This window comes from Amborella trichopoda, chromosome 7 (assembly GCF_054954075.1).
Source record: "Amborella trichopoda isolate Santa Cruz 75 chromosome 7, AtrichopodaSantaCruz75HAP2 v2.0, whole genome shotgun sequence".
Lineage (NCBI taxonomy): Eukaryota > Viridiplantae > Streptophyta > Magnoliopsida > Amborellales > Amborellaceae > Amborella > Amborella trichopoda.
Genome location: NC_142342.1, coordinates 173,755 through 199,543, shown reverse-complemented (window position 1 = coordinate 199,543; position 25,789 = coordinate 173,755). Strand labels below are relative to the sequence as shown.

The following is a 25,789-nucleotide window of genomic DNA, read 5'->3' as shown; positions in this document are numbered from 1 at the left end:
TTTGTTTGCACTTATTGGACAAGGGCCAAAGAAGGGCAATATTGCGCCACTCAGGCCGGAACTCGGTAGGGTGGGAACCCCCACCACAAAGCTGTGCACTCTTTGGTAACGCAAATAAATACAGAAAAGAGCATGGGCTGAGCACTTGACAATTCACAACGCTAATTCTCATGCTCAATTCCAAACAAACCCTCCCCAAAATAAAAGTTTTTTTTTTTTTTTTTTTCATTTTAAAATAAATAAATAAATACAAACTCGAATACCCCGCTCAATCACATTGGGCAAAGTTGAAATGACTTTTTCCTTCTTGTTTTTTTCACGTTATACACAGGACTGAAAAATCCCTATCAAGACAGTGCTTTCATACATACATACCAATTTCTCAACCCTTTATTTTCTTGTGCAAACTTTATCTCTAGAAAAAGGCACATCTAGTGATTCCGATCTTTACATGCTTGTGCATTTGTACATGCAAGATATTTTTTATATTATCAAGGACAAATTTTTCGGCAGAACTTTGTAATAATAAAGTTTTGATTCCTTTCCTTGAAATAGAGAGATGTTTAGGGCATGTTTAACACTAGGAGATTTTGGATTTGGAGGTGGAAGGGAGGCTCTCACAAATCGTGTTCGCCCGATAGGGATCCAAGCCGGCCCGAGGCATGGAGCATTGCTACCTTGGATTTCACGACATTTTCAATATTTTTAATAGTAGCAGCCATCACAAAGCAACATCTAATGTACGCAAATTGAATTTTGATGGAAGCTATTTTAGAAACCTACGCGCACTTGGTTTTGGTGGACCGATAAAGGACCACTCGGGGAATGTTATTTGTTCTTACTGTGGCCCTTGTGGTGTTACTACATTTAATGAGTTTGAAAAGCGTTAACTATTGTCATGATTGGAGGAAGTGAAGATCATAGAAGGGGATTCATCAAACATTATAGCTTAGAATAAAGGTGAAGTTCATGTTCTATAGAGGCTGACCATATTTTTCATAAGATATGGGATATTTTAAAAAATAAAAAATTACAAAATACACTTTAAAATAGACTATCTACGCAACTTACCCCCACCCCAATTTTTCTCACACTTTTTCCCCCCAAAAAACCTTTTCTCGCAAAAACCTCCAATCCAAAAGTAACATAAAATAGGACTAAAATACCCTCATTTATTTTCACATGGCCTTCGGCTCAGGCAATGGAGGACTGTGCTCCAGCAGTCAGAATGTGCGCTCCGGCATACTGAGAACTGCGCTCCGACAGTCCATTCCGGCAATCTGAGAACGTACTTCGACACTGAAAATACACACTCCGACAGTTTGCTCCGGCAATGTAGCACCGCGCTCCGGCATTGCTGCTTGACATTCCACTCCAGCAGTAGTATACTGCGCTCCGACACTACTCTACTTGGGATTGCGAATTGATTTGGTTTGTATGGGAAGGGTATTTCCGTTCAAAAATTAAAAACTTTTTAGCTTGGGGGGTTTTTACAAGGAAATGTTGTTTGGAAAAAAAAAAATGTGAAAAAAAATTAAAGTGGGCTGAGTTACATAGATAGTTGAGTGTATTTTGTGATTTTTCCTTCAAAAAACTATAGATGTTGAAATCCATCATTATTACCAAGAGGCTAATGCTCAAGCTAATTCTTGCAAAAGGAGTACATCAATCTTCGTTTGTTATTCCTTCCTTCCAATTAATTTGCTTTTTTCCTTGAATGAAACTTCTTTGATAATGTTTAAATTTTTGTTTTTTTAATGAAGATGATGTAAATGCGCAAGAATCCTCCTTTTGAATCAACGTTGGTGAAACAACTATCAACCGTCCATTGGAGACACCCGACAGGCTAGCCGTCCGATTGAGGGAAACAAGAGCAGACCGCGCCAAGCAGACAGACACACATGTTAATAGCATCCAATTATGTGCATGTGATGTTTTCTCAGACGCACGCACGCACGCACGCACGAGCGAGAGCGAGAGCGAGATCCAGGGCCCGTGATCTGGTCCCACACCTGCAAGTAACCTTAGCGCTAAACCCTAATTTAATAAGCTTTCAGTCTATTGAGTGCTTTATGTTTCGGGTACCCTAATCAAGCTCGCATTCCGGTATGGCCCCCCCCCCCCGGCCGCCTATTTTCTTATTGTTTTCTCATAAAAGTATGGGGTTTAGAATTTTTTATTTGTGTTTCTCAAATAAACGAAGTTTAGGGTTCTTTTAGAATTTTATTCGTGCATTTTCCATGGTCGATCACACATCTCCTTCTTTAGAAATAGTGGTCTAGTTCTCTGTTTGCGCAGTTAATCATTTTTGTTGCAATAGTAGAGATTTGTCAGCCGCGGTTGAGAAAAGGAATAACGAACTGTACCGAGCGGATCACCTGTAAATCAACCGGAGGAAGCCGCTCGCCATTGAGGTATTTCTATTTTTTATTTCTTCTGAAATAATTGAATTTCTGGTTCTTGGGTATTAGAAAATTGATTAATGTTTTGGTGGTATAGTTCTTGGGAGGTCCTTGCTATGATTAACCTACATTTATGTCACGTGGTTTTCTACAAAGTTTGAATGTTTGTTGTGAGATTCCAGAAGAATGTGTTTTGAAATAAGCCTTGCTTCCCTGCTTAAATGTTATTCTCTTGTTTTCTGCTGTTGTCATAGTCATTTACTTCAGGTACAATGTCTTATAGTTTCTGGTACTCATGCAAGAAACCAATTTTGAATCTTTTTTTTTGTTGTGCTTGAATTTATTGCAACAATAGGATAAATTAGTATTCTATCGTTTTATTCTGTTACATTTTATGCTCAGTCACGCTGTAGAGGAAATAGAGGGTGTTGTAGTCACTTGGGGGGGGGGGGGGAGGGGGTGTGTGTGTGTGAAGACAGAGAGCCAAGCGGAAGGACCATAAGAGAGAATTGATTTTTGGTCTTCCTGATTGTGGAGATGACACATGCAAACAATGGATCTAAGCCTTGCTTAAATTGCCAAAGTTGTTTGCAATTGAGACCTAAGGAAATTGTCAAATCTTTTTATCACATAGATGTCCTGCATGAGTATGGATAGCAATTGCATCATCTCAGAGTTTGCATACTTCACAATACACTGGGAGGATACACTTGATGATGGACTCTAAGTATATTATTACAACAGGGTTCAAGTTTTGGATTCTTAAGCTATATTGCTGCAGGTGGGGTACAATTTATGATGTTCAATGGTATAGATCTGCTTTCTATGCGATAAATATAAAACGTGCTTGATGGGGGCCGAGATGTGTTGTAGGAAAGAGAGAGGAGAGAGAGAAAATAGAACAAACTAGATAAATAAAAATAAAAAAGGGTGAGAAAATATACCTTCTGTTTGGGTCTACAAATGAGTCGACCTCAAAAGTGATACTTTCACACGACCCAAAAATCGATCCTATTTATCTCTCTCTTCTTTTTCTTAATAATAGATCATGCATATGTGTCACAAGAATAGAAGGGGACACCATCCCTAGAGACTATATGGCAGGTGCCTTAGAAATGGAGGGAGTATTTTAAAAAAGAAAGATTCCACAAATAGGATGTTAGACTAGGTATATCTATGATGCTGATCTGGTTGGGGGTAAGTCTATTTCTTGGTTATTTTGATTATCAAATGGGAGTTACATGGGATAGACTTTTGGAGAGAAAAATGATGTGAATATGCAGCATATGCCTCCCATCTGATTTCTTTCTTATCTTTCTCTTCTTTTAGAAAAGGTTAGAAAGAACGACATGGGATTAGAAAACTTTGATGTATAAAAAATGGACACCATCTTTGTCGTTAAATATTTCCTTCTCTCTTGTAAACTCTCATTCGATCTTTCTCTCATGTTTAAACGTCTCTCTGATAAACACCCCTCTCTAGCCATCTCCTCCTTTCTCTCCCTTGCCAAAATTGATAGATTCCTAGTTTCCCAGGAGTGGCGATCCCAATGGGCTCTCCCTAATACCACTTTCGACCATGAACCTATCTTGCTAGATACTTACCCCTTGCCCCAACCTAATCGACCCTTCATATTCAAACTATTCCGGTTGGAGGAAGCTAAATTCCCCCAAAAGTTTTGTTAATGGAAGAATTCATATAAGGGTATCTAGTTGTGCTAGCTCCAACTCTCTAAAAAACTCTAGCTTCTCAAAGCTTCCCTCAAACTCTGGAGTAAATCCTTATCTAGTAGCTTTAGAGGCGAATTCCAAGCTTTTAACCTCCAAGATTCAAATCTTAGACAACATAGAAGAATCTCCCCCCCTTCTTCAGTGGCGAACTCTGCGATAGAAGTTTGGCTAGAGGTGGTCTGCTCTCTGCCATCTGCCCTCAAAAAATAAGAGAGTTTCTAGTTCCATAGGTCTAGGATGAAGTGGCTAAAAGTCGATGATTGGAACTATGCCTTCTTCCATAAGATTGCCAATTCAAGGAGAAGAGCCAATGCATTACGCAAATTGTGATAGACAATCGTATCTACCCCCAAACTTGTCAGATCTATCGGATTGGATATGGGTACTTTAGGAACCTCTCCTCATTGTAGCAGGGCACTAGAGCTAAACGAGCAGACTTAACCTTCAATTCCCTCTCCTTTAAGATGCCGCTTGCTAGAAAGGCCATTTCTTGTAGAGGACGTTCATAGCGCTGTGATGGATTTAGCGAAAGACAAAGCCCCAAGTTTGGACGAATTCCCTATGGTTCATCATTATCATATCCTTTTCCCAATTAATTGGGGCTGGCTATATGAATCCTGGTCTGTCATTTTGCTCTATTAAGGGCCATACCCTCAGTGAGACCATAAGTCCCCATATCTTTTATCACTACTTCTAACCATGTCCTTTTAGGCCTACCCCTTGTCCTTTCAAGCCCTCAACTTGAACTAACTCGCATCTCCTAATAGCTATTGTACTGGGTCTGTGCCACATGGCCAACCCACCTAAGTCTATTCTCTCTCATCTTATCCTCTATTGGTGTCACACCTAAATTTTTCCAAATGTATTCATTTCGAATTCTATCCGTTATTGTCTTGCCACTCATCCATTTCAACATCATCATCTCCGCTACACTCATTCTATGAGTGTATTGTTTTTTGACCGCCAAGATATGGAGACTTATGGCCTCACTGAGGATATGGCCTTTAATAGCAGAATGGAGAACCAAGATTCATGTAGACAACCCCAATTAATTGGGAAAAGGTTAAAATGATGATGATGACCGCCAACATTCTACCTCATAGAGCAAAGCTGGTCTAACAGTTGTCTTATAGAACTAGCCCTTTAGCTTCATTGGTATGCGGCGATTGCATAAATTTTCAATTGCACATCTCCACTTCGCCCACCCAACTCTAATTCTGTGTGTGACATCTTCTTCAATCTCTCCATTTTCCTAGATTACAGCTTCCCTATGGTTATATTTCAGAATTTATGGGAAACTCTTGCTGCTGATCTCATCACATTCTTTAATGAATTCTACCATAGGGATCAGATCAATGGTGCTATGAAGTGCACCTTTATCTCCCTCGTACCTAAGTTTGAAGGGGCTGAGAAATTGAAAGACTTTTGACCCATCAGGCTCTTGAATTCTTCTGATCAAATTCTCTCCAAGGTTCTGGTGGCAAGGCTTAAAAAGTGGTCCTTGGCAAAGTCATCTCAAACTCTTAATCGACAGTAATAGCCAATAAACAAATTCTAGATGGGTCCTGAAGCCATCCAATCTGTATACAAGTTGGGTCGAAGGGCCGTCCTTAAGTTGGATTGGGAAAATACGTACGACCATGTCAATTGGGACATTGTCAATGAAATCCAGGCTACAATGTGCTTCAAGGAAAAATGGTGGAGATGGTTTAAGGTTTGATCTCCACTTCCTCATTTTCCATTCTTATTAATGGCTATCATGTAGGTTAGGTTTCTTTGCAGGGTCTTCTGGTCTTAGGAAAGGAGATACCCTCTCTTCTTTCCTTTTTGCAACAATGGGTGAGCTTTTTTCTAAATCTATCTCTAGTCTTTATCACCTATGCCTGCTTATAGGTTTCAGAATCTTAATCAATGGTCTTGTAGTTTCTCACCTTTTTTTTTTTTTTGATACTGAGTAGTTTCTCACCTTCTTTTTTTTTTTTGATATTGAGTAGTTTCTCACCTTCTTTACGTAGATGAAACTATCATCTTTAGTGAAGCTAGCTCAATCCATGTGGATGACCTATGGTTTTTCCTAAGGTGTTTTGAGATCTCTACAACGATGAAGTTCAACATGTCCAAAATGAAGATACTAGGAATCAGATTGGAAGATGAGGAGGTCTGAGCTGTGGCCCAACACTTGGGCTGTGGCATGGGATCCTTTTCTGCTAACTACCTTGGTCTACCTCTTTGTATTGGTAAGCTTAGGAAACACCTTTGGGATCTAGTGGTGGAGAAATTCAATAGAAGGCTAGCCAATTGGAAGGGCAGATTCCTTAAGTTATTTATTTATTTGGGGGAGGGAGGGGGTTTGGGGGGGAAGGGGGGTTGGAAGATCACCCTAATCAAAGCTACTTTGGCAAATATTCCCATCTATCTCATGTCCCTATTTCACATACCCTCTTCGGCGCTTCCAAGCTTGAGAGTTTTGTGGGTGGGGCCAATAGATGGCCGCAAATTCCACCTAGTTGCTAGGAGCAAAATTTGTCGACCCAAAAGGTTTGGTGGTTTGGGAATTAGAAAGTTTAAGGAAAATAACCTTGTCCTTCCAGGCTAATGGTGGTAGGAATTTGGGCTGGGGACCTCAATCCATAGAAGGAAGTTATTCCAGCTAAATACAGGATGGATGGAGGTTGGCTTCCTAATGTCATGTGTCACTGTGCCTCGGGGGCATGGGCTAGTATTGGCAGGAACAGGGGCATTTTTTAGGACAATATTATTTTTTTTGGGAAAATGACGTATGCGGCCCTCTCTAAAATTTTTATCCGAAATAATCCCCTAGTCTCAAAAAAAGCCCATGGAATCCCCCAAGGTAAACAAAAAAGGACGTTTAACCCTCTCCTCACCTTTTTCATTATTCAAATTACTGAATTTATCCTTCATGTTTTTTTTCTAATAGCCTCATCATAAAACTTGAGTTTGTGATGCATCTTTTGACTTACTTGTAAGGCTCACAAGACGAGAGAGAGAGATAAGTATTCAGGGAAGGTGGTTAGAGAGAGAGAGGGAGGAAAAGGTCCACGGGTGAGGAAAAAAGAAAAAGAGGAGAGCTTTTCTAGGATTTAGATAATAGGGTGATTTTTTTTTTTTTGAGAGTTCAGATAATAGGGTGATTAAGAAAAAAAGAGGGGTAAATTATGTAATTTGGACAATGAAAGAGGTAAGGAGGGGGTTAAACATCCTTTTTTGTTTGTTTACCTTGGGGGGTTTTATGGATTCATGGGGTTACTTGGGATTAAACTCTTTGAGGAGCGGTTTATATCTTTTTTTTCTTGTAGGGGGGGGGGGGGGGGGGGCATGCTTGTTTTATGGATTCATGGGGTTACTTGGGATTAAACTCTTTGAGGAGCGGTTTACATCTTTTTTTTCTTGTAGGGGGGAGGGGGGCATGCTTGTTAGGTTATGGAAAGATCTATGGTATGGGAATCAGCCTTTGGGGGTACTTACCAGTATTCTTCTTGTCATATAGCCAATTTATAGAACTAGTCTTCTTTGATCTGTGTCATGCATGTTATGTGTGTTTTCTGACTGTTACTAGTTGTGCATAATCTATCTATGAATAGAGAAAAATGCATAATCTTCCTATGAATTGAGAAAAATGCTTTGGTTTATCTTGTTCATCTCTCTTATGGTTTTTTCTGTCATATGTATTCTCAGGATCTAACAATGGTGGGAAGATCCTTCAAGGCTTAGTTTGAGGAATCATTTCTCGGAAATTATTTGTATGGTTATGGATTCTGATGGCGTTCATTTGAGGCGTTTGAATAGTGACTGTGTTGCAAAGAATAGTCTTCCTGAAGAAACTAACCAAGATGGATATATGCGTAGTGCAGCCTGTTTACATGGAAGATGTGAAAATGCTACTCATGAAGAAATTAGGTGTGGTTTAATTAATGTTGAAGACTTTCATCAAAAACAACAATCCATAGAAAGGTCGGGATCTGATACAGCAGAGAAAATCCACGAGTATGCCCTCCCAAGTATTGGGTCTGGGATTAGAGGCAATGGGTGCACTCCAGATTTTAGTGATGGAATCTGTAATGAGCTTGGTGGCACCTCTGTTTCTGTGAATTGTGATCTTCCAAGTTTCGAGGGTTCAAATGCACCTTCGGCACATAGTCATTTGAAAAGGCACAAAGATGGGAGTTTCCAAGATCTAATTAATTTGTATAATGAGCAGGACTACTTAGAAGATGACGATGATAATGATAGTGACTGGGATCCTTTTTCAGCATCTTTGGTTAATAAGAAGTGGTTTTGTATCAACTGTACTATGGCTAATTTTGATGACGTCCTACATTGTGATGTATGCTGCTTTATGTATCATGTGTTAGCTGGTAGCGTACAGTTTTAATTGTTGTGTAGTTTGGAATATGAATTTGAAAATACTGGAAAAATTAGTTATGAAAAAGCAATATTGAAAAAAAGAATTTGTAGTCATGTATGTTATCATTTGATTTATTTGCAAGTTGTATTGTATATATTACACCAACAAGAGACTGCTTTATTGTGTCTAATAGGTGTGTGGAGAGCAGCGAGATACAAACATCCTTACTGATGGTATTTTTTCCACACAAGGTGCAACAGAAGTTCCTATAATTTTAAAACCAGTTGATGTGTTGGAAGGTCAGTATCTATAAATTTTTTTTTAAAAAAAAAAAAAAAACAAAAAAAAAACTATAGCTATGCTACTTTTTTCCTTGAGAATTCAATACTTATAGTTTGGATGAGTGTATTATTATAGTGTTTTCAAGAAAATTTAGTCTTCTTTTGGGGAAGGGTGATAGACTTTGTTTGTCATTCCGGTAAAAGTATTGCTACATATTCCAATATAATAATTGTAAGGCTTCAAAAAAAAAAAAAAGTACAAAAAGAAATCTGAAGAACTTTTGTGAAGATATACACTTTGCAATTTCCTCCATTAAAAAAAAAAGGAAAACAAGTCAGAAACACTTGTAAGAACTTCGCAACTTTGTACTCAATTAGCAGTCGTGAGATGTCCATATTCTGAAATCTTCAATTTATAATGTTATTGTAAATTGTATTTCTAATTTATCTAGGCCTGCTTACAGAAAGGCCAGCTTCAGAAGATATCACTCTAGTTGGTTTTGATGAGGGAATGTTGCTTCACTTAGAGGTATCCTATGTATCTTTTTTTTGTAATATTTGCATTTCCCCAATTCGACATGGGGCATATGGTGATCCGATTGTTTTTGTACAGTTTTTCAAAATAAAAAGAAAATGACATTGGATCTTTACTTTATTGATGCATATTTCTCTGTGTCATCATTGTTGTTAACTTGTTATATATCATGATATGGACTTTGTAATGGAGAGACATGATAGGCTGAAACTCAGTGATTTTTTAGGACTGAGAAATACATCTGTAGTTGCCAGTGGCATGTTGTTTGTGGTATTCTGTGCCCTTGCCTTTGAATCATAATTGGATGGTTTGCATAAGCTGACATGCTGCAACTTGGATATTGCCTCAAAATATGTCCACAAAAAATCTCCGGTTCTCAATCGGCCTCTCTTTCTCCCTCCCTCCCTCCCTCTTTGCATCTTATATGAGTTTAGGGAAGGGTGGAGGGGTTTATTGAAAAAAATTAGGAATATCTTATGAAATGGGGGTTCCAAACTTTTGGCTATTTTAAAAGATTCTTGGAACCTGTCCTTTATGCAAATGGTTGGAAGACATTGGGAAATTTGTGGTTCCTTAATCTTTAGCTGTTTGTTTCAACTGGAATAAGAAAAGAAGTTTCATGGGGATTTACTACGTGTTGGCTTGTATATGAGCTGAACCCTTGTCTGTAGCTCATGTGTCTTATGTGCGTTCATCTCTTCTTCCTGGGACCCAATGAATCTTATTACCATCGCGTGGTATTTCTTGCTACTAATACTAAGCACTTGGATGGAACTTGGCCAGTGCTTCTTATTCCCATTAACACTTTTAAATCTAGCTTAGGGCTGTAAATGGGTCGGTTTGGGTCTGGGTTGAGATAAATATAGGAAAAAAATATTATGTATACTATATGTATAAATGTATAATTTACATGTGTGTGTGGTGTCGAGTCAGGTTGATGCTAACCCGGGCCCGGCCTTACTCGGGTCCGTGTCAAGTACACCTGGACCTGATCAATTGGGTCAATATCTGGACCCAGGTCTAGATGCCCAGCAGGTCGACCTGACTACTAGTCTGCACTGCCTTATTCTTGACCAGTTCTCTCTCTCTCTCTCTCTCTCTCTGTGCATCTTGAGGGAAGGGTGGGGATTCTCGACCAGTTCTCTCTCTCTCTCTGTGCATCTTGAGGGAAGGGTGCGGAAGTTTGGTCTCAAAAATTAGGAATCTTTTACACAATGGGCTCCAAACTTTAGCTATACTACAAATTTCTTAGAACCATTTGTTTTTGTAATGTTTGGGAAATAGTGGCAATTTTGTGGTTCCTTGATCTTAGGCTAATTGTTCCATAGGGATGTAAAATAATTTTTTTTTAATAACAGGATGTAAAATAATGTCTTATGGAGTTTACAATGTAATACATTTCTATGTTGCGTGCATATGAAACCCTTGTCTATAACTTGTGAGTTTTAAGTGCATCCATCTCATCTTACTGGGACCCAAATAATATTTTCGCTAATGTTTGTTATTTCTTGCTATTAAAAGTAGAGAATTTTCTGCAAGTGTCAGGTGATTCTAGGCATGCTCCAATTTGTTCATTGTGGGTATCTTAAATCTTAAAATAGGTTGAGAAGAAACCACATCCACATCCAGAAAGACCAGATCGACTTCGAGCAATTGTTGCAAACCTTAAAACGGCTGGTAGGAACTTTATTCATTTCAGAAGGATTGTAGTGGGACCCACAACTTTTGTAACCTCTATTTATTATTATTATTTTTTATCATTTGATGAGTGAAATTTATTATAGTGAGTGAAATTGTGGACCAAGTGCTTTTTCATTTACTTTTATGGTGCACAATTTTTTCATCGCTTGTTTTTTCTATGTTAATTCTCAAATTCTTTTTTATGATGCTTATTAGGTATATTTCCTGGAAAATGTTTTCCACTACCTGCAAGAGAGATCACCCGTGAAGAGCTAGGGATGGTAAGATATCACCTGTTTTTTTAAAAGATCCCATTCCAAAAGATCCATTCATGTTTGCTGGAAATAAATAATTAAAGCCCAGAGTGTGAAATTCAACTTCAAAAAAAAAAAATATAGACTGTTCTGGTTCATAATTTAAGCCATTTCTTTGTATATTCTTGAAAATTGCAGGTCCACACTTCTGAGCATGTTGAAGCTGTTGAATCAACAAGCTTTAGTCTATCGAGGTAAATGATTGCTCTATTATCTTATTTCATACTTTTATTCTTAATATTTTATGGTATTGACAGCGCAAAACTTTTCTTAAATCAGATTTCAAACTTTTTGGGAGCATCGTTCAAATAACTTGGAACGCATTTAACCAGTTACCAGTTTTTCTTTACAACTGGTGAGGGTGGCAGAGCCACAACGTAATGTAAAGGGTTCCATTGATAACCCGTTAACAGGTCAGAAAAAAATAAAATAAAAATGAATGCATTATGCGGCTGCGTCAAAGCGGATCTGCCCTTGGGTGCACATACACTCATATGCTGGCTGTCATGATACCCCCATATATGAACATATGCAGCACATCACACAACATTTTGTGCCCATATATGCAGGCAACTGCTCGTGGTTAAAGTGGCCATGAGCAGGGGCATTTTAGTCACTCCATGCCCTTGGATTTTTTTTTTGTGGGTTTTTCTTTTTTTTTTTTTTTGGGGGGGGGGGGGGGGGTGGGTGTTGGGGGTTCTGGGGCCATATATCATATTTTTATGAACCATATTTTATTTTTGAATTTGAAGATTTTGATAAAAATTGGGGATCCTTTTGGCAGAGTTTGAGTTATGTTCTTGTGAGGTACTTTTAGAAAATTAGACTCTTTAGTATTTGGCATTTTGGGTTGTGGATATATTCACAGCCTGACGTGTATTATACTTAGTTGTTAGATGCTAATTTTTTGGGAAATGATTTCATGCATGGTTGTATCATAGTATGATGCAGCCACACTTCTAGAAAACCATGTTTGTTGTATTTGTATGACCCAAAATTTTGCACACACACTCTCTTCATCTCAATAATCAATCTAAAAAAAAAACAAAGTTCAATTTGAACCCTAGATACGGTCAAAATTAGTCCCCTCCAACAACGAATCTAGGCCATTCATTTGGTGAATTTCAAGATCTTAGCCTTCACGAACTCAAAATCATTTTTTTTTTTTTTAACATTGTTCATCTAATGATAATAAGGCCATCTAACAAAAATGGAAAAGAAAAAAATCCTTCTAAAGCCTAGATCTAAGGATCTTATAAAAAAGGACGACCTATTTTAATTGGGCTAAAACAATACTTTCTAGGTTCTATTTTCAAATTTTCCTTTGTTGTGATTGTTCACTAGAATGAAAAGAGTGTATATTTCAAAATTTGGATGAAACAAATGGCCCTAACATGATTTTTAAAGATTGTTGCATTATACTATGATACAACTGTTGCATGAAATCACTGCCGTAATTTATTTGTTAAGTGCTCGATTGGTCACTTTGTATAATATAAATTTTTTGTGTTTTATTTAATTTGATGAATGGGTTGGATTAACTTATTTTACAAGTTAATGCATTACACTATCATAGAATGGAGACAACAAATGTCCCTGTTACTCTTTATTATTCTATCAGCGACTCAATTAGCAGATAGAGGCAATACTAAATTAAAATGCTTGCTACCACATAAATCACATATTCATGTTTTTTTTTTTTGAATATGAAACCGCATCACATATTCATGTTATTCTCTGTATTTATTAATTTGTTTTAATTTTTTTAAATTTATTGATTGCAGCGGAACTCCTAGCCCATTGCATACAAATCATGCATTTGAACCTTGTGTTACTAATGATTTGACTTTTTGTTTTTTTGACAACTTGTGTGGTCGTATTATATTAATAGTTCAGGAGCCTATGAGCTCTTGGGGTTTCGAGATAGGCCACTTATGGGGCTATTTGGGGAAGATGCTTCTTGGCTTTTGAGTGCTCCCTAGTGCCGTGGCTTGGCTTTTAGGCAGCAAATAGGCAAGAGTCTCTTGTTTTGTATTGTTTCTCCTAAAGACTTTTTTCTTTTGATATTGTTAACCTTAAATTGATCAGAAAGATGGGCAATCCACACCGCAGATGCTCCAAAGTTCAAAGAAAAGCAAAAACATGAAAAGAAAAAGCCTTCTCAATGAAGGTTACAGCCAAATAAGAAAAAAAGAGTGCCTTCTTAGCGAAGGTTACAGCCAAATAATCCAGCACCGGTAGCCAACCAAAAGGTAGAAGTCTAGGAACCAGCCGAGGTCGCCGTTGGTTTAGCTAGGGTATTTGTTACCTGGTAGCCTCCCTCCATGTATGCTTCCAAACGGCAAGCATATCCCTACAAAGCAATGTTAAAAAAAACGGATCGCCTAGGCAGTCCAGAAGGCCTGGGCGCATCGCCCAGACCTAGGTGGACAAACTGGGCAGCAGTCCCTGGGTGGCTGCCTAGGCGGTACGGAACCCACCTAGGCGGGCGCTCAGCGCCCAGCCCTGAGTGGCTGCCCAGGGCCTGCGCCTTGCCTATGGGCGGATTTTTTTGTTTTTTTAGTTGTATTGTTTTTTTTGAAATATAAAGGGTTTGAATGATGGGTGTTAGGTTCATTTCAAACCTAAACCCACAAGAACCCATTTTAGAGAGAAAGAAACCTCAAGAAAACTAAATTTTGTGACTTTCATTGGATCGAAGTGTTTCTCAAAGTTACGAAAAACAGATCCAAACATCACCTAGGTAGATTTGATTTAGTTTTGGAGTTCTATAATCCTATTAGAGGGTGTTTTTTATTATTTTAGCACCAGAAAACATCTCAGAGGTGGGAGTTTGGAGTTCGAGCAACAAAGTAAGTGCAAAAATTTATGTTTTAGATTGCTTGTTTTATTTTGAGATGTCTTCTTTAGGATCTAGTCAAAGTGGAGATCGGGTGGAAATATGGATATAACCCGAATCCAAATGATAAAAATTGCATTAGACGCAATTTTTGTGAAAAATATACGAAAGATGGCATAAACTAGTTTAAGAAACATCTTGCCGGGATTAAGGGGGATGTTGCCCATTGTAAAAATGTTCTTGAAGCTATCAGAGAGGAGATTGAGCAATATTTGAGTTTTGTAAAACAAAAACATGAACAAAATCCTTGTTATTTGAATATCTCTATTTCTACTATTTTTAGAAGAAGTAATCCGGGTTGGAAGTATGGTTATAACCCAAAACCAAACGATAAAAATTGTATAAGGTGTAAGTTTTATGAAAAAGATACTAATGGGGGTCGTAACCGATTCAAGAAACACCTTACTGGTTTTAAAGGGAATGTTACTTATTGTAAAAAGGTTCCTGAAGCTATTCGGGATGAGATTAGACAACTTATGAATTTAAAAGAACCAGAAAATGATGAAAATGAATCTTGTTCTACGGAAATATCTTCTCTAGGTTCTTCTAGAAGTGGTGATCTGGGTTGGAAGTATAGTTATAACTCGAATCCGAATGACAAACACCGTATTATATGTAATTATTGTGGAAAGGATACTAATGGGGGCATTTACCGGTTTAAAAAACAACTTGCCGGTATTAAGGGGGATGTTGTCCCGTGTGAAAATGTTCCTGAGGCTATCTGGGAGGAAATTATACAATATTTGAATTCAGAGAAGCACAAAAAGATAGAAAAGGGTAGAGCAGCCAAGACTCCTAGGGCCTCATTTGCACATATTAGTAAGAGGGAGGTAGAAGAAGAGGAGGAAGAGGCAGATTCAGAAGAAACAAAGGAGAACGAGCATTATATTGAAGAGGGAGATGACTCTGATGATGATGACCTCGATTCTGATGCATATGATGAATCGTACCCTATTCCTTCTGATGATGATGACTGAAGACTCTTGGTGTTGAGTGTTGACTGTTGTGTTGAGTGTTAACTATTGTGTCCTGAATTGTATATGTTTTAAATTTTTGTATATTTTCTTTTTCTGATTTTTAGTTTCTTGTTCTACTTTCTAGTTTCTAGTTCTACTATCAAATGTTTTTGTGTACAGTCTGCAGTGTATCAGACTATCAGTGTATGCTTGTATGGTTTACTGTTTTAGCATTGTATGAAAATATGAATTATGGTCTTATGGATTATCAACATTCTCTTCTCGACTTCTATCTTGTTTTTTTTTTTAAGACTGGGATTATGGTCTTATGGATTATTAACTTACAGGTTAATCATTATCAGTCATCACTCATCAGTTTTTTTTTTTTTTTTCAACTGGGCTGCCCAGGTTTTGGGCGCTCGCCTAGGCGCTAGGCGGCCTAGACACCCATGGCCGCCTGGGTGCCGCCTAGCGCTTTTTGAAACTATGCTGCAAAGGTAGTTAATCTCGTAAGAAAGATGAGCCAACTACCACGGTGGAGGAGTTGGTAGAAAAGGGTGTTTCCTCTAAAGACTGTTTTTTATTAAGGGAAAATATTCAATAAGGTTACGTGGTAGAAAAAGGTTATAATCAACCATAGCTGTCAAATGTGAATTTGAGCAGCTGGCTGTGCTCGACGTCCAAGAAAAAATTTCTAGGACTTTGTATAGATGTTTGACACACCCTAGATGTATGATTTTACATCAGACGACTTGGAGTGTTTGTGACCTTTGTGTACAAAAAGTAACAGTCTCATTGTATAAAATCTTATGAGAAATGGATCTGGAAAGCTTTATCGTAGACTATGAACAGTCTAAGAGAGGTACCTTGTAAATTGATTTTTGGATTATGAAGTAAAGGTCTCCTGCCCGCTGTTTTGATCTGTTCTCGAGATATGTATTATATTACTAGGTGTTTCGGGAGACATTGGCTTGGACATTAAATGAACTTGGTAGGAACTTTTTAAGTCTCTTGCACTTTTGTTTGCAGCTATTTTACACCTGATACATTTGCAAATGAACATTCGGCTCGTGCTGCAAGGCTTGCTGCGGGATTGTGTTCAGATCTTGCCTCCACTATTATGTCTGGGAAAGCAAAGAATGGTTTTGCTCTTGTAGGTTGAATCTGTATTTTCTCATCTAGGGTTGTTTGTGCTGGCCCAAACTTAGTGGACGTAGTGTGTTGTTGTATAGGTTTTGTTTAGATACTGATAAATCTCTATTGATTGGGCCAGGTTAGGCCTCCTGGACATCATGCAGGTGTGCATCTTGCTATGGGTTTTTGCCTCCACAATAATGCAGCGGTTGCTGCATTGGCAGCTCAGGCTGCAGGTGCAAATAGAGTTTTAATTGTTGATTGGGTAACCTTGACCACTCTTGCAATATTGTTTGTGTTTCTGCCTACTTGTGTTTTTGTTATTGTTGATCGCTTTAGTAGTAGTAGTTTTTCTTATCCTTTTTGTAGGAGATCGGATAAATGTTAAGTTCATATTCCTGGATTTCCTGGTACTTACTCGTTCTCATGTTGTGCGTAGGATGTACACCATGGAAATGGAACGCAAGAAATATTTGAGGCTAACCCATCTGTGAGTATCGATAAAATCTCATTCTAACTCGATTTTTTATTTTTTTGGTAGAAAATTGCTAGCATTCTTGTTCCTAGTGCAAATTGTTCAATGATTCAAAAATTTATTTTTGATTTTCCTGTTATTGGCTTGTATGGAAAACACACAGACATCAATTGTTGTATTATGTGTATGATATTTTTAGTTTACAGGGTTAGAAACTTCATCACGTGGTAGTGGAGATAGCAGGGTTTTCCTTATCTGTAATGTACTTGCAGAAACCTTTCCTGAGTGAGGCATATTGATTGTATTGATTACGTTAAGTAGTACATTTATTAGATTAGTTCATTTATCAAGTTTGTATCAGGTTTATCAAATGGAATGTGGATTGAAAATATTGTCTTCATCTAGAACGACTAACTACTGCCTACTGGGGATCTCATGTTTCTTCTTTGTTTTGCTCATTATTCATTTGTAATGGTTTCCCTATTAACAAAAAATTGCCGCAATTCATTTTTTCTTTTTTTAACTAAGTTCTATTTGGTAGTATTTTTTGTAGAGGTTTTGCGTGAATTTCAACTTTTTTTATTTATTTTTTAAAACTACTCATTTTTTCTTTTTTAATTATTATTATCTTGGTTTGTTTGGGGTGATTTCAAAATACTATCAGGAAAAGACTTTTGATTTCACTTTTTGAGAATTTCATGTATTTTGAAGGACAATAGGTCGATAACAGTGGGGGGATTCCTAATGATTGGTTTCAGATCTTTCTGGAATATTTCTCAAGCACTTGATGGTTTTATCATCCAAAGTTTGTCAATCTTGGCTATGGGGTTGCTTTTGAATTTCTTGGGTTACGTGTTCTCAAGGTTCATAGACCCAACCCTGTCCCGTGTACAGGCTTCACCATGTAGCTGAATTACTTTTGTTTGAGAAGATTTATTATAAAGGATTTGGTTTGTGTTTTCGTATCTTTGCATTTTATTACTTGATTGTTGAGTTTGGCAGTGTTGATTTAGTTACATTCTTTCTTCTTCTCTTTGCATGCATATTACAACTTGAAAAGAATAGCAAAATACTTAATTTCCACTTTTATTGACCACTGTATGATGTATGAGTTGTGGACTTGTGGTCAACCATTTTAATGTAGGTGCTCTACATATCTTTACATAGACATGAAGGCGGGCGATTTTATCCTGGTACTGGAGCTGCTGATGAGGTATCTTGATATGCTTGGACTGCTGTATGATAATCTCTCTTCTCTCTTATATGTTATGGTTGTGTATATATATATATATACATTTGTATATGTATGTGATAAGAGTATATATCTAACCAGCCTATAGTTATTTTTAGGAAAAATTATGTCCATACCATAAATAAAATACAAAATTATGCCAAGGTCCATATTTTCGCAAATTTTATGTGGAGGTCCATTTGTTTTTTCCCTCCAAAATTTCCCCTCTGTTTGATGGTCTAAACATTAGCTTCTTTTTTATCTTATCTTTTTAATTTTTTTGAAGTGTAGGGACCATTCCTAGATCTAGATCCTCAGACCGCTTGTCTTTTGTGAAGATTGTGCAAGCCAAGCGGTCCGAGGTTCTAGACCTTGGATTGCTTGGCTTGCATGCACATTGTGCAAGCGAAGCAGTATGAAGTTCAATACCTCTGGTTCCTAGATTGCGAATTTCGTAGTCTAGGGATTAGTCCAGAATTGCAGATTTCGGAGCGTGTGGCTTCCACAATGTTCACACAAGCCAAGCAATCCGAGGTGTGGAATCTCGGACCAATCCCTATATTTTGAAAAAGTTAGAAAAATAAGATAAAAAAGTGATCCGAGTTTGGAACATTGGACTGAGGGGCAAAATTAATAAAAATAAAAAAGGGTGAAAAAACCAACAATTCGATACATTGGACTGGTGGACCTCCTTGTAAATTTTGGACCTCTGCAAAATTACTATAGTTAAATATGGTATGTACATAATTTTTTTGTATTTTTATTTGGAGTGGCTAGATGAGGCATACGTGTGTGTGTGTGCGAGAGAGTTTCTGCGATTGGACTTATTAGTTTTGGGACGACGCTTATACCAGTCACCATCTTCGTGTGTCTTTTCTTTGTCATACTTCTATTACTTGGCAAAGGATTCCTTTTGTCTTTAATTTGGTGGAGCATCTGTGTAATTCAATCTAATTTTCGCTTTTACAATTATTGGTAAACATTGTATTTGCTGTTGTGTGTTGGCACTGGGAACCTGTTTAATTTTAAGATGAACTCTTGTACAACTGCTACTTATCAAAAAAGGATCTAACAGAATTGTGGTGTCTGTTTATCTATCAATATGCAAGATGTGTGCATGTGCGGTTACTCATGCATATGCAAGTGTGTCGAAGCATGCATTCATTGTCCATGTTGTGTGCATGCATTCGTTCATCTTGTGGACTTTCTTGAAAACTTGTTGGATATCTTATTACATGAGCATTATGCTGTCTTGAGTCTGTAGATTACTGCTTTCATGCATTCAAGTGTCCATGATGATTCAAATATTTTCATTCTAATTGCTGTATACTTATTCTATGTGGCATAAATGGTTAGGACATGTGTTGGTTCTGCTAGTCAGTTTAGTAATGGATTTTTCCTACTTAGGTTGGAAGCTTAGGTGCAGAAGGTTACTCAGTGAATGTTCCTTGGAAGTGTGGGGGAGTTGGTGATAATGACTATATATTCGCATTTCAGCATATTGTGCTTCCGATAGGTATTGCTTGGATTAATATTAGAATTTCTTTCTAGATAATTTGGAAGCATCAATTGTTAAGCACAAAACCACAGAGATGCATATAATGGGTATGTTGTTTTTTATGCTTCGTTAAATTCCTAAGCAAAAGTGAATAAGTCTTCCCTTAGTTATTTATTATTATTTTATGTTCTTGTCTTATTTTAATTCCTAAAATTGTTAGTTCGTATTCAGTTTGGATAAAGTTTATTTGGCAGTACGTTATTAAGATCCTATTAGAATAGGTGTATTTTATTGTATTTGTGGCGCTTGTATGTAAAATTTCCAGCAATTAATAAAAGAAAAGAAGAGAATTTTTGGATTTATAGCCTGGAATTCTACATACTTCTTTCACTTATAACTATTAGTTGTTTTTAATATCTTTTGGAATATATTTCTTTATCTAACATGATACATAATATAAGCAAATATGCTTGCTTCCTTTTATTTGTTTTATTACTTGCTTCCTATTGTTGTAATATAAACTTTCTATGGTCTGTGGAGTCCGGATAGATGAACTTTTTTTTGTACATTTGTGAAGTTTTCTTTCTCCCTCTATTACGTATTCCTTTGATAATGTGACACTGATTTGGGTTGGCAGCTAAACAGTTTTCTCCTGATCTGACCATCATATCAGCTGGATTTGATGCTGCGAGAGGTGATCCCCTTGGCTGTTGTGATGTAAGGATGTTTTCTTTCTAATTCTTTGTAATTTCTGGTCGAACCATCTTTCTTCTAGAATGCTACCACAATTATTTAACAGTCTGATTTTTGGCGTATGATATATATATATATATATATATATATATATATATATATATATATATATATATATATATATATATATATGGAAAATCTTCTTGTTAGCCCAACGGCCCAGATTGAATGTGGGCCGATCTGCCGATCACGGATGCCCAATAGTGTTTGAATTTTATTTTTACTTTTACAAATCTAAATCACTTGAAATTTTAGGAGTGTGTTCATAAAAAATAGGTGAATCTTCAAAAAGTATCAAAAAAAATATTTTATATGAAATAAAATGACCAAAATACCCCCGTAAGGCTTCAGGGGTATTTTGGTCAATTTATTTTTTGCAGATTATTTTTTTTATATTTTTATTAGGTGTGGCTTGATGAGAAGGTCATTCCGATTTTTAGAAAAAAATTGAAAAATGAAACACTATCGGACAATCGTGACCGCGAGCGTCTATTCTGTAAAAATAGGATAATTTAATAAAAATATAAAAAAATAATATACAAAAAATAAATTGACCAAAATATTTCCAAAAATTTTCAGGGGTATTTGGTTAATTTATATTTTACGAATTATTTTTTTAATATTTTTATTAGGTGCGTCTTGATGAGAAGAATGAAAGCCTAAAATTTCAAGTGATTTGGATTTGTAAAAATAAAAATACAACATAGGGTCATAACTATTAGATCGGCCCATATTCAATTTGGGCCGTTGGCTAACATTGTAGCTGTTAGCCCGTGGGCTGATAAGATCCATTCCCTATATATATATATATATATATATATATATATATATATATATATATATATGTATATTTTTATTTTTTATTTTATTTGTTCATTTTTTATACTTAGGAGTATGTATGTCTACTTGGAATTTATTCCTTGGGGTATCAATATGTCTATTTCATTGTGTACCAATAAAATTAGGTGCAAAGTCTTCCCTCCTAGCTTGACTTTCTGGAAATGGTTTACCTTCATGACAGCTTCTTGAATTGGAACCTGTTATGCTTGTATACCAGAGGTGCATCTGGAGAAGCCTAGCAACTGGGCTTCCAACGGGGTTAAAGAGTTGCATCATGATATACTTGTAGTTTATGAGAATTTCTTTAAGGAATAGTTTATGAGATTATCTTGGGCACCCTAAGTGCCTTTAGGAGGAATTAAGGTGGGTGTAGAGGTCCTTTCAAGGGAATATAGATAGATTATTCATTTCAAATGCTATAATTGTTTTTTGAACTTAGCATCATGACATGCTTGTAGTTTATGGGAATTTATTCAAGGAATAGTTTATGAGATTATTTTGGGCACCCTAAGTGCCTTTAGGGGGAATTAAGGTGGGTGTGAGGTCCTTTCAAGGGAATATAGTTATATATTCACAGATTATTTATTTCAAATGCTACAAATTTTTTTTGAACTTATTTCAAATGTTACAATTGTTTTTAAATCATAAGTATGATGCTATGCATTATCAATACAAGCAAAAAATTAATACTTCAAGTGGAAATATGATCATATATATTTGCTTCTTTCAATTATTTTCTGTATTTTGACTCGAGATGGTTTCCTCTTGCAGGTGACCCCAGCTGGATTTGCGCAGATGGCACATATGTTGAATGGTCTCTCAGAGCGAAGATTGCTTGTTGTTCTTGAAGGAGGGTTCGCACTGCACCCTAAAAGTTCTATTAGTAGGGTTGTGTTGGAATAACCAAATAAGATTTTCAATTGACAGGTTTTGTACTAATTTTCTGCAGCTATAATCTGCGCTCAATATCATCATCTTCAATGGCAGTAATCAAGGTATATATTGCCAACATTCCAGTAAATGTGCATCTCCATTCCTTTAGATTGCTGATATCATATTGCTATTCTTTTTATTGACCTGCATACTTTCTGTCAAACACGGAACTTCTCATCTATCATGTACAGTCACTCATCTATCATGTACACTCAATGTGAAATTGTGGCGACTAATGATGTGACAAGTAATAGATGCAACTTTCAGATGAAAAAGAGAAAAAATTAAATGAATTGAATAATTTGGGATAGTTGTTTATATTTTTAAAATTCTGCAAAAGTGAGCATTAACTCAGAATGTTCATTTGCTTCCCCCTTTTGTTTGAAAGATAATGCATTGTATGTCATGAATTCATTCATGATCTTTGCATAAATCCAAGTATGTGGTCTCCTAGTCTTGGTTCTCTCTGACTTTGGAAATGTAGTATGCTTCTCTTTTTGGGTTTAAGAAGCTCTTTGCTGTTCACTGGCATATCCTACCATAAGATGTTATTAGTTTTGATTTTGTTAGAAGTTAAATGGAATGAATTTCGTGCATTGATTGGTACCATCTTTAAAATTTTACCCATCATGGTCTTGCCTTTATTGTCTACATTCAAAGCAAAACATGTGCAAAAGGCTTGATTTCCATGTTGAGCTGGGGCCTGTGGAGTCTAGTTAGTTTGAGACCCAGCTGGCTGATTGGTACATGTAAGCAGATAGGTCCATGGTAACATGTATTGGTGACTATTCTCTGTTGTTTCCTTGGTCGCATTCACAATTGAAAGAGGTGCACCCCAGATATTCTCGTCTGGATTCAGAATAGTCGGACTCTGGAGTCAAGTTAGGCATAAATCATGTGCTTGTTACATAATCTTATCGGTGCATTGCTTGGTAATCTCTCTCTATCCTTGAAGGTTCTGCTTGGGGAGCATCCTGGATGTGAAATGGATAGTGTCGTTCCTTCCAAGGCGGGCTTGAAAACCATTTTGGAGGTTATGGAAATTCAGCTGAAGTTCTGGCCTACCTTAGAAGCAAGTTACATGAGGTTGAGGTCCCAATGGGAGGTCTCTTGTCTCCAAAATAAAGGTGAGTGCCAAAATATGATGTTACTTTGCACTGGCCTGCTTTCTTTGCATTTGTTTGTCCTGCGCATATTTGATGAAATACCATCTTTTTGATCAAGTTGGCATGTCTACAACAGTTTCACTGTTATGAATAGTAATCTTACGATGCATTTCTTTGAAAACAAAGTCCGATGTCAGATGCACTGTCACTTTACTAGTAGATGATGGGCATTACATGAAAGACAATCTCCTCCATGTGCATTTCTTTTTCCTGTGTCTTTTGCTAATAACAGATTCCTTGGGAGAACGCTGATGATACTGATAATTATATGCTCCATTATTAATTAAGTTCCTAAACTTACTGGACAATGTTGGCATGCTGTGTGCAATTCTTATTACTTTTTGTGTTATTTTTGTTTTTAATTTTTTTGTTCCTGGAAGTGACTGTCTTATATTTGCTTCACTCTACCTATCAAAAATTGGAAAAGAAAATGACTTGTCTAGATGGGATTTTTAACAGGTCACTTTCTTTGGTATTCCAGGAAAGCTGGTGAAGAGAAAACGGTGCATTGTGGGAGGGCCGATATGGTGGAAATGGGGACGCAAGAGGGTCATGTATGAACTGTTGTTGGGCAGACGTGTGGTAAAAAACAAAGGGTCCTCCAAGAAGGCTCTGAGGATTTAGTTGCAATCTCAAAATACTTTTGGGTTTTGCTTTGTTTTGTGACTTTTGATTAGAGGGAGAATGGTAACCAATTTCACCTTACCTTATTTTATTAAGTTCTAGCTGCAGTTTGGCCTGACAAGGGCCTCTTATGGGGCTCCACGTCCTTGTGTAACTCTCGCGCACTGGTCTGTTCTTCCATCTGGATTTTGTCACAAGCTAATGGCCATTTACCCCCCTATCCGGTGGTAATAGTTCATGGAAATTTTGCGTTTGTGACACGTCACAAGAGAGGAATCATTTATAGTAAGCTGAATGTGTTACTCAGTGGAGTGTGTGCCTGTACACAATTGAAATGATTTGAATTATTAGCTTAATGATGTAAATTAATATCAATATCAGGATACAACGAGCCAGCTCAAGCCATTCATTATTTTGGATTGACTCTTGAATGTTTTCTAAAGCATTTGTCACTCAAGACTGTTTCTAGGCAGAGTATCATTTCTAACTTCGAAGATCTCGAGTCAGGGTAATCAATCAATCTCTTTCTTGGGAGTTTGTTTTGAATTAGGTTTAAAAAAAAGGTGTTTGTTGAGCTCTTAGGAAACGAAATTACAAGTAAAAAGAGCAAACAAGAAGAACAATTGGATAGCAATTAGAAAGATTTAAAGAAACTCTTTATCGATTTCTGTAACCTATATAAAAACGATGAAAAGCGAACAAGGCAAACCAGCTTCGAGGGAGGCTTGGATCCATTGAGGTGAGTGGAATTCACTTTTTATGTCCTCACAACTCCAAAAAACTACACGAATCACGGTACATGGATTGGAGAACCGTAAAATCTCTCAAATCTTAAGCAAGTGCACGCACCAGCCGCCACTAGCATTGTCATCATCAACAAACTCAAATCACACTGAGGTTTGTGTCTATGTCAAAAGTATATCCCCTCTTTCTAAGGTAAGATTCTGGGGATTATTTGTAAGAGAGATTTCGAGAAAGCTTATGGTAAGGTTGATAGGCAAGTTCTTCATGAGATTATGGGCAAAATGGGCTTTTGATCTAGATGGAGGTTATGGATACAAGGTTGTTTCTCATCTTACTCACTTTTTTTTAATTTTTTTCGGCAAATGTTATCAAATTTTATTGTTAAAGATGGTTACAAAAGATTAACATCAACACATAAGATAAACTCCCGCTATACTCCTTTAGCAGGCCCCTCAGTCACGGAGTTGTCCTCCCTTAAGATGTGAAAAGATAGCATCAAACTTCCCACCAAATCTAATATCTGGCACCAGATAGAACGGTACTCCCACGGGATTCGTTGCTCATTCCTGCACCATCTCACCACATTCATCAAATCCCCTTCCACCATACAATGCGTGCCAAGATTCTTATCAACAAAAAATCGGAGTCCATGAATTCGGCAAGGTTAGCAATTGCCACACCAATCGGACCTGCATAACAAAAAATCACTGCACCATTCCAATCCCGCACCACACCTCCTATACCTGCAACACCAAGGTTACCCATTGAGCTGCCATCAAAATTCAATTTGAAGCAACCCTGACCCAGTAGAATCCAACGGCCAACTGGCCTATACTTAGCAACATTGGAAAAAAATAAGTTAGCAAGATTTAGTCTCACATCCACCCCGGTAATACCATGTCCCTCTTTAGTGATATAAAGCCAGCTCCAACAGCTATGAATGATATTACAAAACATAATTTTTGTGGGTAACACCTTCCCGTCAAACACTCTTCTATTGCGCTCCTTCCATACTTCCCACAATACTGCCCCTTGATAATCTTCCATATAATCTTTCCTAATTTTGGTAAAAGGGGAAAGGACAGCTGTGTGATAACACACCCAAACAATCTTGAGGAAGAGCAACACTAAAGTCTAATCGTCTCAAAAAGAATTCCCACAACTTCGTAAAAAAGGTGCAATGAACAAAAATATGTGCTACCGACTCCCCATCCTACTTGCACATCAA

The 25,789-nt window shown here is 37.1% G+C and overlaps 1 protein-coding gene across 33 annotated transcripts; it reads left to right on the top strand.

The window, feature by feature from the left end:
- The first annotated feature begins 1,625 nt into the window (after positions 1 to 1,625).
- HDA15 (histone deacetylase 15) lies at positions 1,626 to 24,229 on the top strand. 33 transcript variants are annotated; one of them, XR_016059266.1, is made up of 18 exons: positions 1,891 to 2,106; positions 2,324 to 2,414; positions 7,829 to 8,477; positions 8,692 to 8,797; positions 9,244 to 9,308; positions 10,916 to 10,991; positions 11,211 to 11,275; positions 11,447 to 11,502; positions 16,193 to 16,316; positions 16,437 to 16,533; positions 16,737 to 16,787; positions 17,917 to 17,985; positions 19,411 to 19,519; positions 20,139 to 20,195; positions 21,866 to 21,948; positions 22,044 to 22,089; positions 22,983 to 23,154; positions 23,675 to 24,229. XR_016059266.1 is itself a non-coding variant. In XM_006854418.4 (18 exons), exons 3-18 carry the CDS (start codon positions 7,896 to 7,898, stop codon positions 23,815 to 23,817), a joined length of 1,953 nt encoding a protein of 650 aa, XP_006854480.1. In that variant the 5' UTR covers positions 1,891 to 2,106; positions 2,324 to 2,414; positions 7,829 to 7,895; the 3' UTR covers positions 23,818 to 24,229. The 33 variants fall into 33 exon arrangements, 18 of the variants coding, with proteins under 18 accessions (XP_088728000.1, XP_088728007.1, XP_088728001.1 ...); XR_016059265.1 differs by having other exon boundaries at positions 20,139 to 20,218; positions 23,653 to 24,229; XR_016059262.1 differs by having other exon boundaries at positions 16,437 to 16,562.
- Positions 24,230 to 25,789: the final 1,560 nt, after the last annotated feature.